At 36.1% G+C, this 17,805-nt stretch overlaps 1 protein-coding gene across 2 annotated transcripts in view; it reads left to right on the top strand.

The window, feature by feature from the left end:
- Positions 1-17,805, top strand: part of LOC149533130 (uncharacterized) — a 154,242-nt gene that overhangs the window by 25,625 nt on the left and 110,812 nt on the right. For both annotated transcript variants that reach the window (XM_089805120.1, XM_089805121.1), the window contains one exon: positions 7,738-7,825. In XM_089805120.1, the coding sequence (XP_089661246.1) occupies positions 7,738-7,825 (88 nt within the window). The remainder of the gene's footprint in view (positions 1-7,737; positions 7,826-17,805) is intronic.

Genomic DNA, 17,805 nt, shown 5'->3' with positions numbered 1-17,805 from the left:
TATGAAGGTGCGTCCTTGCAGCTGAGTTAAGACAACCTCAGGTTAGTGGAGTGAGGTAGCGAAAGCTTTTAGTCACATCTTCGTGAGGTTACATGTTGGGTTAAGGTTTTAAGTGGCGACAGTGCGAAGCAAAGGAAAGCAGTCAGCATAAAGGCTAATCGCATGATCGCATGGTTAAGTGGCAAGGGTGGTTGTGGAGTTGCGAAAGATATCCGGTAGTTAAGATTTATGCTATCGCACCATCGCTTGAGTTATTGATTGACTCAATGGGAAGTATGGCGAATGCAATGCATCGTATTATTGCAAGGTCTAACTCCAGTTACCCAGCTAATGCCACGAGCAAGCGAAGACAATTTCAAAATTGTTAAGGTTAAAGACCATCGCATGTTCGCAAGGGTTTGTGTAATATTTACGTTCAAGTGGCGAAGCTGTGAGAAGAAGATAACGGTCAATTAAAACAATGGCGCGCATCTTCGCAATCAAGAGTAAAGATAAACAAATAATGATGCGAAGCTGCGAACAAAGGAATTGTTGCAGTTAAAAGGTAAATTGCGCACCCTCGCATGGTTCTTTAAGCTTTTAAGATATTAAGCTGTGATGTTGCGAGATAAAGAAAATGTCAAAGAAAAATGCTTGGCGCAGCATTGCACAGTTAGAGTGCATATCTTGTCTAATGGTCGCAAAGGGGCGATAAGGTAAGAATGTAAAGCAACACATCATCGCAGGCATAAAAGGTGTTAAGTGATGAATAGTTGCGAAAGTGCGGAATGTTAAGTAAAAGGCTCATCACTAGATTGCGGTGGTTATGAATTTAAAGTAAAATTGAGTTGCGAAGGAGCGAATAAGGGCATTTGCGGCATCGAACTCAACAATTAGAAAGATAAGATGTGAGGGTGCGAAACATTAGAAAGGTAACCCTAGTCGCATGGCCGCAACCAAAATCAAGAACATAAAAGTTGTGGCGAAGGAGCAATGAGTTGTTCTGCGTATCATCGCAATTGTCAGTTTTAAGGCATGAAAGCAGTTTTAACAGCCACGTCTGAGCTAGATAAAAAGAACACGAGTTGGATGTACGAAGATATGAAAGAGCGTAGATTTTGCCAGCTTTTTGAGAATTTATAGGTTTTTCATGTGTGCTGATCTTAATTGCCATTAATGCCACACTCTCCTTGCAGAATCAAATAAAGTCTGAAAGATGGGGAAATTTTAGTTACTGTTTTCATAATTGCTTAAGTTTCCAGAGTGATTTCCAGTAACATTTTAGCGTCCAGTATACAGAGTTGGCAGAATTACTTGCAGAAATGGCTTAGAGAGGAGTACTAATTGCACAGGCAGTAATTGAAGAACTAGCTACAGCACTAAAAGTTCCCAACACATTTGTAGAAGAGTGGATACATGTTTTGCCTGGTTCCACCAATGCCCAAAATGCAAATGATCTTGCTTTCAAAGACCCATATGCATCATGTAGAGATGCAGAGGTTCTTGATAGAAATGGGTATGAATTGTTTTGGTATTTCTACAAGAACAGAGCGGCAGAGGTTCCAGTATGTAACCCTTGGGTAAGGAATTTGGGTAAGTTGATTATGCCAGAAGTGTTTGTAGACTTGGACTTGGTGAAAGCATTAATCAAATGCTACAATCCTGTTAATAAGTCATTCAACAGAAGAGATAGAAGCATTTTCCTATCCTTGGATAAAGAAACATTCATAGAGGCATTCAACTTGGGTGGACCTATGTCACTGCCGATTGAGATAGAGAAATTGAATGAAAATTTCAAAAAACATAAGAGTTTCTAGATGGGCAGGAATATGACCGGACACATTCCTTTAGTAAAGAAGAATGTGGTAGACATTCCAAAGAAGAAAGATATTGAAAAGATCATGCCCTTGGAATTCTTCCAAAGATACTTTCAAAATACTGTGTTTGGAATCAACAAAACCCTAGGTTCAGATGGGACCATGAATGCTTCAGGAGCACATTATATCATGGCTTTAAATATCCAAGACCCAAATCATAATGTTGGGTATGATTTTTTGGAATATATTATTGATAGTATACATAAAGAGATTACTGCTGCCCAGAAAGTAGAATTGAAGGATTTCAAATTCCATCATTATTCCCTAATCATGCACCTGATCTTGTTCAAGAATGCTGATATATTTGATTAGAGTTTCTTTGAATTTACACAAGAGTGGGGAGAAAGACTGCCAATACAAAGATAGACAAGGGTATGGCAAATGTTTTACCCATATTCTAATGTCATTGCTTTTTATAATGATTTTGTTTATCCAGTTTTGAAAATGATAGGATTATTAATTGAAAGAATCCTTAGGAGTGTTAGAAAGGTTCTTAAACCTAAAATGTGCTTTGATGCTGGAAAGCAATTAACACATGATTGGGGAAGTGTTTTCTTGTCTGAGGAATATACTGTTATAAGAATCTTTGGATGTCCTCAACCACCCCATATCTTGCCAAAATATGTCCTTGAAAGGCTAGGGTTTGCAAAAGTCTTTTGGCAATTGATTTCTTTAAATAGAGAATACTTGGGCAAGGGTGTCAAGAAGGGAACCTTTTTGTGTAGATGCACTAAGGTAGGAGACTTTGAAATTGGCAAAAATGCTATTGAGGAAACCAATGCATTCTTGAAAAATTATAAGTTGCCAATTGGGCCAGCCAGAACTTATGACCCATTCAATGTAGTTAGACATGTCCTGAAGAATATGAGGGGATACAATTTGCCTCCCACAAAGCCTATGTGGGAAGAAAATGTTATTGCTGACAGGCTAAATGAGGATATTTGCAGGGAAAGAATGGTTAAGTATAGTGATATTATCAGTTTTGAATATGAAATGAAAAAAGAAAATCCATCATTCAAAGGGTTTTATCCTGATGAAGATTATTGGTCCAAATTGGACAAATGTGTGAATAATTTTGATGAGTTGGTATCTTAGGTCCTAGAGGCAATCAGAAAAAAGATTGACCCTAATTATTCAGATGATGAGTTTATGGTCGAGGTCTCTGATGATGAGGACCAGCTGGAGGAAGATATCCCTGAGAATTTTGAATGGGTAGAACAAAGACACAAAAGGAAAAAGATGGTTGAATTGCCAGAGAAAGCCCAACAAAAAGCCCTCCAAATTCTGCCAAGGGGTAGCAAGTATTTTGATGAAATAAGAAGAAGGTATTTGATATCTCAAGCATCAGAAGATGAGCAGAGAGCAAAGAAATTACAGCTAGAGGCTTAGATGATAGATGACAGGATTATTGAAGTTCACGAGTTCATGAGTGATGATAGTTTTATAAAATCTAAGGAGTTTAAGAGCTTTTTATTCAAGATAAAGTAGAATGAACTTGCCCTGCAAATGAAGCCAGGAGATTCAGAAGAAGTAGTTGCTGGACTTGTGAAAAAACTACAAGAATATGATCTTGCCAGTATAACCCTCACTGTTGAAGAGGCCAGAGACTTGATAACAAGAAGTGGCACGATTGTTTTCCTAGGATGGGATCTTAGCTCATCCTTTTTGCTAGATCAAATGAGGAGACAGAAAAGAACAATTTCATTTGAAGATGAAAATCAGTATGGAGAACTGAGAGGGTTAGGTTTCAACATAGATGCTCAAACAATGGCAATTTGGAGTTTAGCTCTAGAGCATGATAAACCTACCCTTATGGAAATCAAGGAATCCCCTAGGGGGAATGCTATTTTTTGGCATGTACAGTCCACCTCCAATGATTATTTGTATGGGATGCATATTTCAGTAGCACTGATGAGCAAAAACAAGACATGTACTCTTCAAGCTTAGCTGGAAAAAACATATGAAAGATTTCTCAAGACAAGAAGAAGCTATGAAGAGGAAATGAAGAAAACATTTGTCTTGCAACAGAAGACTATCAAATTGGAAATGGAAGTAGCATCATTAAAGAAAAATGTCGGAACTGCTTCAGAACTCCATGACAAAAGTGTGTAGACAGAAGGTCAAGCACTTGAAATAGGAGAGACATCAGGCCATGCAATGGATATTGATGAAGGGAATTTAGAAGCAAGCGAGGATGTAGAGATTAGAGCAATGAAGAACTTGCTAATTCCTAAGATCAATGTAGTGAAGACAATTTCTCAGAATGTGCATAGCAGCTACCTTGCATTAGAAGGAGTAGAATATAGATTTTCAGAGGCTATTGCTCTGTTATCTCCACTTTTTAATACATGGGGCCCTTACATGCAATTTTTTGACAGTTTAGTCCCTTTGCTACCTTAGAAAAAAGACTTGCCAAAGGTAACCATTGTGAATACTAGAAAAGTTATCCATAAGGTGAAAGACTTGAATGGTTTCTTTGGTGGCAAGATGAACTAATCCAAAACAAGATGAAGACAATTGCTGCAGGTACACCTAATTTTATACCTGCAGTCTTGGATAGCAAAGGTAAATTGAAAGACTGGGTAGAGTGGTCATCTTCTTTTGAAAACATGCTTGATCATCCTAGGTTTTTGTCCTTTTGCAATAATGAAGCAAGTCCTACTGCAGTTTATGATATGGTTCATATGCTTTATAAGATAGAGGCAAAAATGTCCAAAGTAACTGCTAAGGTTAAAGCCATAACAAATGTCAAGTGGACCAAATGCTTGGATGAATTGGAGGTAGTCAAAGATGCCACGGCCGGATGTGGATACAAATAGTACCATATGGGAATTGATTGCAGACATCAAAGCCTTGCCATCCGGTGACAGTGATTAGTGTAGCTAAAGAATACAGTTAGGATTGTAGTTAAAGGTATAAAGAATAGAGAAAAGGCATGGATGGTGACATGAGCTGAAGACAAAATGAATTTGTTAAAGAGATATCTGTTGACAAATGCCACTTGCCAATTTTATAACTGCATCTTAGAATTTTGGCCAAATACAAAGGATGTTTTGTATTCTTACAGAATAGAAATATCTTTGCATTTGCTTTTGAATAGTTTTTTGACAAGTGTCCTCCCATCTGAAGCTTGTTGCAATCCTTTCTGTAAAAGGATTTCCACGATGTGGAGTTGAGGTCCGAATTTTATGTGATTTTAGTATTATGCTAGTCTTGCATTTGATCTAGTAGTCTTAGTGTTAACTTTGTGATGTATCCATCTCTACAAATTTGAGAATACATTGAACATTGAAGGATCACCTTGTCTTGTCTTGAGTTATTATGATTTTACATCAGTACTGTATGATTTTCAAGGAGAATTTATACAAGAGTATTCTGTCATATCTTTTTCTCTAAATTCTGTCTCCATTGTTATGTGCTAGTTATATTGAGATTGTATGAGCAAGGTTTATGCAATTTAATGCAATTAGGATAGGTTGTATATCAATTTGCTATTGCTTTTAATTCAATGAATTAAGTAAATGCTTCATTAAATTGATAGGGTTTTCGGTTATATAAGAAGGATATTCATAAGAATGGGGTTTAGGGTTAATTGCTGATATAATTGATTGTAAGGCAATTATTTAGGTTAAAATTGCTAGGTAGACTCTGAATGCCAATGGATAAGGCACTGATCATTTATTCAGTTGCATGTTGAAGAAATCATGGAGTTGCATGAAGCAAAACTTCAAAATCAAATCAATTTTTACTTTCATGTATGAAGAATTTAATTGTTGGTCAACACTTGTTTGCAATTAATCTCTGTGTGTTATAGTTAGCTGCTGTAACCAAGAATTATTTGTAAATTTGAGAAGAATTGTGGCCATTATCTGCTGTAAGGGATAAATATGAAGAAAAATATGAGTGGATGAGTGAAGTGTGAAGACCATATCAACTATTAAGCCTTTTATCCCTAACGTGCACGCGCGTAAAGCTTTGCAGAGCTTAAAGAGTAGAGACTCCTTGTGATTCTGTTAATGTTGTATCCAGATGTGAAGATTTCGTAAGTTGAATATAGGAGGTAGCTAACCCTTAGACCAAGAATTATCCTCAGGATCCTGGTATCAGGTACTTTGTTGCTTGGTAGTTTTGAAACTCCAACATAGCTATTGTAAGGTGACGATCTTATCAATAGTTTGACTTGTTGTCATGACAGACTTCATTAATTAGTTTTCTTGGAGTGCCGAAAGTCATGATAACGAATGTATCATGATCAAACTTCATTAAGTTGTTGTCCCAAAGTGCTGGAGATCATGATACTTTTCATGAATCATGATAGAGACCATGACATTGTGATTTCTTGTTATCTGATAAACTACATTAAGTTATTGTCCCGGAGTGCCGAAAATCAGATAACTCATATCCTACTAAGATAAAACATATTATTTTGGTAGGTATCAAGGATTTGATGCCAGCACACATATCAAAATAATATAAGTATGATGAATATCATATGATTAATATTTCTTGTTGAATCATACTTTGGATTATATTGAGAGATAACATCTAAGTTGATGAATATATGTTGATATCTTTAAATATGCCAATCCAAGAATATTATACCGAGATGATATCTCTTCTTCATATACTTGAGAGCATAATGTGTTCTATAACAATCCTTCCTAGCTAAGAGGGAGTGTTAAGTTTTGTAGCTTCAGTTAGATTGATGTGATTATTAGATTCATTGTTGATGATAAATCATCATTTAGACAAATATTCTTATATTTAAATATATTATATTATAATCCATATTATATTATATATATTATATATTTTATATATAATATATATAATATGCATATATGGTTATTTATATTGTTGTTAATATATTTATTATTATCTAATGATGATTAACCGTATAGACATGTTTCTTCATGAGACATGTCTCCTCCTCTCATATTTATAAGTTTTCAAATCTGCATTTGGAACACACCAATCAAGATGGAAATGTTATTACATTTGCAAAAAACGATCCTCAAAACTTAACAGAAGTAACCCACTGCTCTGACTCCTCATTGTTGAAAATCTTTTGAAGGGCTTTCATAAACCCTTTCTTCGCACCCACACAATGGGTGGGATGATAGAGAACATATATTTGCAAACAACATTTTCCAAAATTAAGAAGACTTGATGACAAATAGTGAAAGTTAAAAACTTTCAAAATTTAAAATTTGAAAAACAAAACACTCCATAAGTTACCAACATTATCAATTTCTTATCTCACATTGGACCACCAGCTGTCATCAATGATCTGTTTCCTGCACTCTTACTGTGAGCAGAACTCGCTTGTGTCCACTAACCCATACACCAACCATCATTATTGTAGAGTGTCTCGCATCTCAAGAATTCTTTATAGCAAGATGAGTATTCTATATGACACTTGTATAGTTTGTATAGTCTTTTTGGAGATCCTATTGTTTGAAATCCTTGCTCATGTAACTTCATAACTTCCTTCGGTGATTTGTGCTTTGGGGTGCTTTAAGATGTGAGTAATATTGTTATTGTGTGTTTTTTCATTTTGTTATGTAGATAAGACAACTAAATTGAGAGCGATCCTTTTTGTGAATTGGTGCATGTGAAAATTGAAAGAAGGTTGAAAATGCAACATTGGATGTAATATTGTGTCCTTCATATCAAACTATCTATTGTATAATTTTAGAAGGGAACTTAGCTGATGAATTACCTTAGAGTATGAACAATTTTTGTTGGAGGGCAACACATACCCCTCTCTTTATTATTTTGGTACATTGTTATATTGTTGTTGATATTGAGCTTATGAAATTATTAAATAATTTGATTTCTTACAGTTGAAGATAGTACAATTAACTGAATCATTTTCCAGGGTCGAATGATTGAAATATATGGGCCTGAGGGATCAGGAAAAACAACCCTTGCTCTTCATGTAATAGCAGAAGCTCAAAGAAATGGAGGTACTTTCCTTGCCTGATATTTAATATTCTTAAAGAGTTATAATTACATTAAAATTTTTTAGTTCTTGATATTTTTTGAATGCCAGAAATAGCTGGATTTGTTGACAACGTAAGCATGAATAAAAGTTCATTTCTATTTTATACAAAATTCTGATTATTTTATGTTATGAAAAGAGTACATCTGTATACTTCTTTTTATACATTACCATATTATGTTTAACACAATTTGGTAAGTGAAATTTATTAACACTGTTCAGAGGGTAAAATAAAAAACAAGACTAGCCTATGGATCTAGCTTTATCATGTTAATTCTATTTGAAATATTTTATACTAACCAACATTTATGTTTCTTAACCAATATTTTTTTAATTATTATAGTTAGATGCAACTTGTAAGAAACATTGGCAACACAAAACATGCATTGTCAAATCCAGAAGCGAAATCTTGATATCATTATGGACTGGAAATTTCATGAAGTTTATTTAACTAGTAAGAAAGTTAATGATCTATGCCTATGTTTTAGGCTTAGATTGCATTTTATTGCTAAGACACTAATGGACAGTAAGTCAAGAAAGAGTACTGCGCTAGGTATTTCTGATGACCCTCAAGAAAACAGGGTATGGACTAAGCATAAAAAGAATTTCAACTGCTCACATGTTAAGCTACACATTACAGGAACATTTATCTCTTATTCTTTGGACATCTGAGTCATCAACAATGGAGTCTTATTTTCATGGGTTTTCCTCTGATTTTTCACTTTTTTATTATTATCTTTTTATTTAAAAAAAATGATCAATTGGATGTTATGGGCAAATATCTACACTAGAGTGTTTTTTCTAATATTGACATTTATCAAATATGCATATTCCCAGTGTTTAGGCACAGTGTGTTTCAAAAACATTCTGATCCAAATCAAGTTTAAAAAAAAATGGCCAAAACATAGTTTCAAAACACACTAGGTAATTGGCTATAACTCATGGGCTTCACACTTTTCTCACTTCTCTATTCTTACTTCGCTCTGCATTGTAATGATAACTTCAATTTGATCACTTTTCAGTTGCCTTGAAGTGGTTATTTATCATTTCGAAGTTAATTTGTAGCAGGATTTGAGAGGCGGGTGCTATTTTCTTGATTTTTTGTTCCAATTTTCTGAAGTTCTTTATTCTACTTTAGTTCATTTCTAGAACTTCAAAGTTTTTAAATCATTCCATAGGATTTAAAATGTAAAGTTTATTACTTTTTTGCTAGTGCTTGCAAGGAAAGAAGGTTTTGGAGTTGGGACTGGCGAGACACAACTATTGTGGTTTTTAGATGAGAGGAGATGCCATTCATCTTAAAATCCACCTTGTAAAAATCTTTTGTTGAGATGTTCATTTATGAATTTTATTGTTGCAGTAGACTTTGAAGTTATATGACAGTTGAATGCTCTTGTTGCTAGCTATTAGAAAAGATAGTGAAGTAGACTGAAGAAATTAGTGTCTGCGCAGTATTTATTCAATTTCAAGATTTCAATATTCATTGATGTTTTAAAGGTGTAATTCTAGCATTAATTATTCTTTTAGGGTGAACAAGTGGTCAGTTTGTAAGGTTTTGATCAAATAGTCATTTTGTATGTTTTTAGACCATTCGGATTGATTGGTGAAGTTTGTAGAGCCCCTAGATGCACAGAAACTGAATTATGCATCTCTTATGAATAGTGAGAGCTAGGAGGGTATTTACATACATTTTTCTGTACTTTTATTATGTGTGTTTTAAATGCCAATGCAGTCTCCACATGAATTATTTTCACAGCAAATAAAAGAGTTTACGTATATGCCGGTAGGCCTATAAAGAGTAAGTCTTCTTGTATGACAACTAATTTTTATGGCTGTCTTCACATTAATTTTTTATTTTAAGAATTTTAAAGTCTGCAATTTAATATGATTTTTTATTTTAATTTTTTTGATTTGTATATAAGTATCTTATTTCATTTTTGCAACCTTTGAATTTTTGTAGTTTTTTCACAGATTTTTTTTTCCAATTTTCTTTGTAACTTCTAACTGAAGATGAAGCGAGTGGAAAAAATGCATATATGAATATTCTATGGAGGGAGACTAGGATTTGTTTAAACTTATATCGCAGATATAAATGTGTTAATGATAGCAACACAGGCTTATTAAGAGTTTTCATGTAGTGGACGGAAAAACTTTGGATTATGTGTCAGTGGGCTCTCTTGATTTCTTTCTTTATAAGTATGGTTTGTTGGCAGTGTCATTGATGTCAAAATAGAGGTTTATACACAGAATGGAAATAAAAACACAAAAGACCAATGCATAAAAGACAATGAACCTTGTTCAACAGATTCTAGCAATGGTGAATCAGGCAACAATCCAAAAGATGAGATTGATCTTTAGGCATAATTAGTATGTGCTTTGGAAGAAATCAATCGCTTGAAGAAAATGATATCAGGTAATGAACTTTCAAAAGATATTGAAGCCAAAATAGAAATTATCTCAAATTTTAAAATCAAACTTGAAGAAAGTAAGAAGAAATTAGATGTGGTAAATTCTGAACTCACTTTTAAAACCGACAGTTGCTCCAAGTTAGAAAGTGAAGTTGTTGGTCTAAGAAACAAAATTAAGAAACTTAACTTTATACTTGATAAGCAAATAATGTTTGTAAAAAGCTCTAAAATGCTTAGTGAAATGTAGGCCCAACAACGTGATAGTAGTATCAAAATTGAAGTAGGTTTTGAGAAAGCTGAAGTTCAAATAATACGCTAAACAAAATGAATTTTGAAGTCAAGAGATGGTTTCCTAGAAGAACATATTCATTTTATGGCTATTGTAACTTCTGTAATTGTTTTGATCATAAAGCAGTGAATTGCAGGGTTGTGCCAAGATGAAAGATCAGCTTTGTAAGTCCAAACCTTTTGGTGTCTTAAACAATTTTAATTTGGTTTGCTTTAAATCTCAAAATCTAGGACACACTGCAAATAATTGTTGTTTGAATAATACTGATTCAAGAAACCGGTTGACTGATAAGAAATAGATAAAAGTTTGGAGGAAAAAGGTGTACAAATCTCTTGTTGTTAAAACATTGCATGCTACAAAAGAGTTGAAAGTGGATTTTCAAACCATATGACTGGAGACAAAAGCAAGTTTACTACGTTTGTAGATTGGAAGTGTGGCCTAGTAATGTTTGGTGACAAATCTACAGTACCAATTTGAGGTAAAGGTTCTTTGAACATAAATGATATGTTAGAGGTAAACAATGTTTGGTTTGTTGATGGATTGAAGTATAATTTGTTGAGTGTTAGTCAGCTGTGTGATTATGGATATTCAGTAAACTTCAATAATCAATGTTGTAATATTAGAAAGACTAAGTCTTGAGAAGTAATTGCAGAGGGTAAACGTACTAACAGTGATGTTAATGATTTAAGAGAGGTAAAAAGCAGAAATTGTTAATTGAGTCAAATTGATGAGAGTTGGTTATGGCATAGGAGACTAGGTTATGTCAATTTTGACGATCTTGTAAAAATCAGTTTGCTAAACTCAGTTAGACACATGCCCAAACTTATAAAGCCAAAAAACATTGCAAGGAATGCCAACAAGGGAAATAGTCTAAGGTAAGTTTTTATTACAAGGTAATTGGTAAAATACTTGCTTGATATTAACAGAGACCGAAAGGTCAATTTATACAAAAGAATGAGATGATGTTTCCTTAGGAAACGATCATAAAGAATAAAAACATTCTATTCTAGAGAAAGCAAAAAACGAAAGCAAACTAAAGCTTAATAGATATTTACAAGAGATAACCATTAACTAATAATAGACGACTTTATCTATTATTGTAATACCCTCCCTTAATGGTTAATCTATCTAACACACCAAGCTGTCCTTTGAATTTGACAAGCTTATCAGGACCAAGAGGCTTGGTGAGAATGCTTGCAGTCTGATCTGTGGTAGGAACATACTGCAAATCTATAGTCCTGTCTTCAACTAGTTGTCGTATGTAATGACAGTGAACATCCACATGTGTGGTTCATTCATGGAAGACTAGATTTTGTGCTAACTTGATAACGTCTTCGTTATCAACAAACAGAGTAGTCGGTCCTACTGGTGACATCTGCATATCCCCAAGCATCCGATGAAACCAAACAACTTCACATCCTGCCTTAATAGTCCCTCTGTATTCAGCCTTTGTAGAAGAGAGAGAAACTGCCTGCTGCTTCTTACTGGTCAATGTGACTGTATTGGATCCCAAACTGAACACATATCCAGATGTTGACATTTTATCATCAACAGACTTTGCCCAATTTGAATTTGTGAACCCACTGAGTTTAGGATTAGAACTTTGAGACTACAAAATTCCATAATCTGAAGTGCCCTTCACATAACGAAGCACGTGCTTTGCTGCCATCCAATGATCAGCCTTAGGAGCTGTCATAAAGCGTGAAATATAGTTGATTGCGAAGCTGATATCAGGCCTAGTAGTAGAGAGGTAGATGAGGCTGCCTACTAGTTGCTTGTATGTAATATCATCAACGGAAGGAGAATCAGACTTCGCTGATAACTTGAGACCTTTCTCCATAGGTGTAGATGCAGGTTTGCAATCCTGCATTCAGAATTTGTCTACCAGGGCCCTAGCATATTTGGATTGAGAAATGAATATACTAGAAGACTGTTGCCAAATTTCAACACCTAGGCAATAATGCATGAGCCCGAAGTTAGTCATATCAAAAGATTGGCATAAATTTTGTTTGATTCCCTGAATCAAAGATGCCGAACTGCCTGTGATGATCAGATCATCCACATAAATAACCAGAAGGATTATGTCACTGTTAGTAGTCTTTATGTACAAATTTGAGTCTAAAGAACTCCTCTTGAAGCCTTGATCACTGAGGTACTTATCAATCTTGATGTACCATGCCCAAGGGGCCTGCTTCAAGCCATAAAGAGCTTTTACCAATCTGAGAACCTGATGATCTTTACCAACAACCTTGAAACTAGGAGCCTGCGTCATGTAGACCTCTTCATGGAGATCACCATTCAAGAAAGCACTCTTGACGTCCATCTGATGGACCTTCCAGCCAAGCTGTGCTGCCATGGCTAGGACTAATTTGATGGTGCTCATCTTTGTAGTAGGATCAAAGGTCTCCTCATAATCAATGCCCTGACGTTGAGAAAAGCCCTTCGCCACTAAACGAGCTTTGTACTTATCCAAAGTACCATCCGATTTGTATTTGATTTTGTAGACCCATTTGCAGCCAATCGGTTTCTTCCCTGGTGCAAGATCAGAAAGGACCCAGGTGTTGTTCTTCAACAGGCTCTGGCGTTCTAATGTCATGGTTTGTTCCCACTTTGGAATCCCTATAGCCTCGGAATATGTTTGAGGTTCAAACACATTGTGAATGTTGGCCATGAGAGCAAAGTTAACAATATCTGTAGTTTTGCTCTTTTTCCGAGCAATTCTCCTATCAATGAGCTCATCATCACGAAGATCAGCAAGTGTCTTAGCCCACCACTTAGGTTGGATAGGAGAATGACCAACAGTAGTACTAGGAGATGCTTGAGCAGTAGGATTCTCATCACAAGAATTAGGATCAAACTCAGGTGAAGCATCTACAAAGCGAGGTGATCCCGCAGGAGAGGTTGGAGGTGTCTGTACAGGTATCATTGGAATAACTGGAGCTGCAGGAGCTACTGGAGCCCTCCCATCAGGTGGACCTAATGGAAGTCGAACTCCCAAATCATGAGCCATCATAGGCTGGTCTACTGGATCAGGAATAGGAGAAAAATGCATGAATGGTTCTCGCTGCTCATCAAAGACTACATCACGATTGTATATGAGATGAGATGTCTCAACATCGATTAGGCGGTAGGCTTTGTGAAAATTGCTATATCCAGCTAGCATGAGTTTCTGACTCTTGGCATCCAACTTGGTGCATGAAGCATCAGGGACCAAACAAAAGGAAGAGAGCCAAAAACCTTCAGGTGACTGATTTTGGGCTTGCGACTTGAATAGGTCTCTTTTGGAGTCTTACCTTTGATTGCCACTGTGGGTGACCAGTTCAACAGATAAACTGTAGTGTTAACTTCTTCTACCCAAAACTGCTTTGGAACATGTCTGTGTTCGAGCATGGAACGAGCCATCTCGGTGATTGTCCTGTTCCGACGTTCAACTACACTGTTCTGTTGTGGCGTGTGGGGTGTGGTTAACTGGTGTTTGATGCCATGCGTATCCAAGAAGTTGGAGAAAGTATTAGAACAAAATTCCCCCCATTCTCTGCTCTAAGAGTAATAATAGATTTCTCAAACTCTTTTTCAACTAAGGGTTTAAACTTCTGAAATTCAGGAAATGCATTTGATTTCTTTTTAAGGAAATACACCCACATTTTTCTACTGAAATCATCAACAAACAAGAGAAAATACCTGGACCCAAGAATAGAAGGAGTGGCCATAAGGCCGCAGATATCGGCATGAATAAGCTGAAGTACCTGAGGAGCTCGCCATGAATCGCCACTGGTGAAAGGTGTGTGATGTTGCTTCCTAGCTTGGCATGTGTCACAAACTCCAAGCTGTTGAGTCTAAATCTCTGGCAATCCAAGAACAAGCTCATCCCGAGCAAGTTGTGAGAGATAATGCACATTTAAGTGCCCATATCACTGATGCCAAAGTGTGCTGACAGAAGATCGCCGAGCAGCCATAGCTAAGTCCTGAGAATCACCAGAATCAGTAAGTCTGAAAAGACGATGATCCTCAAGACCTACTGCAACAGTAGACTTAGTTGCCCGATTAGTGATGGTGCACTGATGTGAACTAAAGGTGACTGCCAAGTGTGGAGAATGTTGCAGCAGCTGACTGACTAAGAGTAGATTTAGTTCCATCCCTGGAACGTAGTACACATCAAGGAATATGAGATTCCTCCCAATAGATTGAATTTGAATGTTTCCTTTACCGACAAACGTGTACTCTTCTCTGCCACCAAAAATAGCAGAGTCTAAATAAGGCTGGTAGTCTGTAAACCAGTCTCGGTGGTGAGTGAAATGACGAGAGGCACCTGAATCAATGTACCAGGCAGATGACTTCACATGATCTTCAGGTCTTTTAGCCATGAAGGCGTAAAAGGCAGATTCTGCCTGCTCAGTGTGCTCTGCATTGTTCGCTTTGGGCTGTGAACTTGATTGCTTAGATTGTGCAGCTAAGCATTTCCGACATTCAAACTTTGTGTCCAAACTTGTGGCAATTAGTTGCATTAAATGTTGTTCTTTTTGCAACCATCTAATGCTGGAGCAGAAGACTTTTGTTGAGATGGCTGCTGAAACTTGCCCTTATCCTTCTGAAAGGATTTCCTAGCAAAGGCTTGCTCTATGGAGGTGGAATTGGAGCTGCCACCAAATTGTTGTTTCCACTGGTTTTGCTGAAGCAACAGTGTGCAGAGATCAGTGAACTTCAAATCAACACTAGAAGATGTGATGTTGAGAGTCTCAATAAAATGCTCATAGGATTTTGGTAAACTCCAAAGAGTGATAACCACAATATCCTCTTCCTCCATCTTGCAACCGATGGCAAGTAACTGATCATGAATTTCTTGAATCCGATTCAGGTGTGCCTGGAGTGAGGTGCGCTCATCCTTGACAATAGAAAATAGAGTGTTTTTCAAAAAGAAGGCTGTGCTTTTGTCATAAGTCTCATGAAGACCTTTGAGATGTGTCTAGATTTTGACAACTGTCTTGCCGGATGGAATTTGAGAAAGCTAATCATCAGCCATGGATAATTTGAGAAGCATTAATGCCCCTCGATTATGCAGATCCCATGTATCTTGATTAGGACCTGAAGAAGTTGGACGCTTCATATCACCTAGAGCAAGTTGATCAGTGTTCTGATATTGGAAAATTGCGATGATGCATTGCTTCCAGGTTCCATAATTGCGACCATTGAATTTGGAGTTATGCTCGAGTAGAATATTTGTCAGAGATGCCATGGCATGTTTTTCAATGAAAACTATGAGAATCTGTGAAGGCATGCTCTTCGAGGCCAAAATAATGAAGACCCAAACGAATCAGAGAGTGACCTAGAAGAGAGCTCGAAAATCCCAAAAGGAATATGTTATCATTTTTTGGATTCGTTGGCTCGAAAATCAAGGGACCCAGAAAAAACGGACAACCTAGTTGAGCTCTCGAAAAACCCACCAAGAATCAGCAAACAAAAAAATTTCTAGACCTAAAAAGTAGAGTTTCGGGAAAAAACCCTAGCCGTCGGCTTTGAAGGTCGATTTTATAAAAAAAAGGTGGTTTTATAGTCGACCAACGAGGTCACAGTAGGATGGAGGAGGAAAAATGCAGAGAAACTCAGAAAAACGACGCCTGGAGGTCACGTGAACGGACAAAAAAAGACCATTAACCTATGGACATCAGAGCTCCAAAACATTGTGGGTTTGCAAGCAAAAACGCATGGTGGTTGCAGTCGGATTTTCAAGATTAGATGACGCCTTCGAAGTGCAGACACAGGCCGACCATGCAAAACGTAGACTGACCAAGAAAAAACGTAGATTAAATTGTGATTTGCAAAGGAGTTCGGCCCCCAAAAAAATTGCGTGTTGCAAAGGGTAGTCACGAGTGGTAAAAAACGACCATTAATCTATGCGATTTGCAGACCTGAGTTTGGGAATTTCTCCAGGCCGAAAACCCTAGGCAGGTTTGAGAGAAAGTGGACAGAAATAATTTTGAAAAAATTTAAACAAATAATTTCACGAAGAAATTATAATTAAAAAAAAAGAAAAAAGTTTTAGCTCTGATACCATATTACGAGGTAATTGGTAAAATACTTGCTTGATATTAACAGAGACTGAAAGGTCAATTTATACAAAAGAATGAGACGATGTTTCCTTAGGAAACGATTATAAAGAATAGAAACATTCTATCTAGAGAAAGCAAAAAACGAAAGCAAACTAAAGCTTAATAGATATTTACAACAGATAACCATTAACTAATAATAGACGACTTTATCTATTATTGTAATAGTTTTAAACCTAAGGAATATTCAAGTTTGCAACCTCTTGAATTAATTCATATTGATCTATGCGTACCAACTAGAACTAAAGGTTTGAAAGATGAAAAGTATTTCATGTTGTTTGTAGTTGATCACTCTAGAATGACTTGGGTAACATTTCTAAAGGAAAAGTCATAAGCCTTTGAAATGTTTAAATTTTTCGAGGAATGGTTGAAAATTGTTAAAGTATGTAGCTTCGGTTAGAAAATATATGCGATTGATGATATGAGAATATATACATATGTATATATATACCTATGTTACCCCAGGTTTTCGGGACGGGGGGATGTGGGGACAGGGAAACAGGTTTTCGGGACGGATTTTTTTTTCTTGGAGCAGGGGACGGCAGTGGGAACAGCTATATAAAAAGTAGGGAAATTTTGAATATTCATATAAAAACATGAATAACGCATGCTTATATAAATTATAGAACCTTAAAATATAATGTTTGTGTTAAATAATTTAACTTTAGAGTTCACATGAGAGCAGAAATCAAACAAATTATCAAAACCGAAACATTAATTTTATGGGACAGCCAAGGGAAAGGTTTCCGGAAGTTTCCGAGTTTCTGGGACGGGGGGACGTGGGGATGGGGTCAATTTTTGCCGAAAACACGTCCCCGGGTAACATAGATACATACCAATATAATTTACATATTGATATATATACAGACATATAATCCAAATTGAATCGTTTTCTGCATATGATGATCAATTGTATGAAAACTGATGTTCATATATATAAATTTCATTTGAGATTGTATCTCAGTAATGATCGAGATATATTCTGATCCTTATTTGAACTTTAGATGAATATCGATCTGCATAATTATCATTATCGAGCTGTGATAGAATCGACGCCATTATGGTCGTTGATATATGATTAGACTTTTGTTATGTCTAAATAAACATTGAATGGGTATCATAGTCAAACACTGAACGAGTATGA

The sequence above is a fragment of the Cupressus sempervirens genome, chromosome 10 (genome assembly GCF_028749045.1).
Source record: "Cupressus sempervirens isolate cs-2001-9-10 chromosome 10, ASM2874904v1, whole genome shotgun sequence".
Lineage (NCBI taxonomy): Eukaryota > Viridiplantae > Streptophyta > Pinopsida > Cupressales > Cupressaceae > Cupressus > Cupressus sempervirens.
Note: the sequence above shows the minus strand (reverse complement) of the source record. Positions and strands in the feature narration are given on the sequence as shown.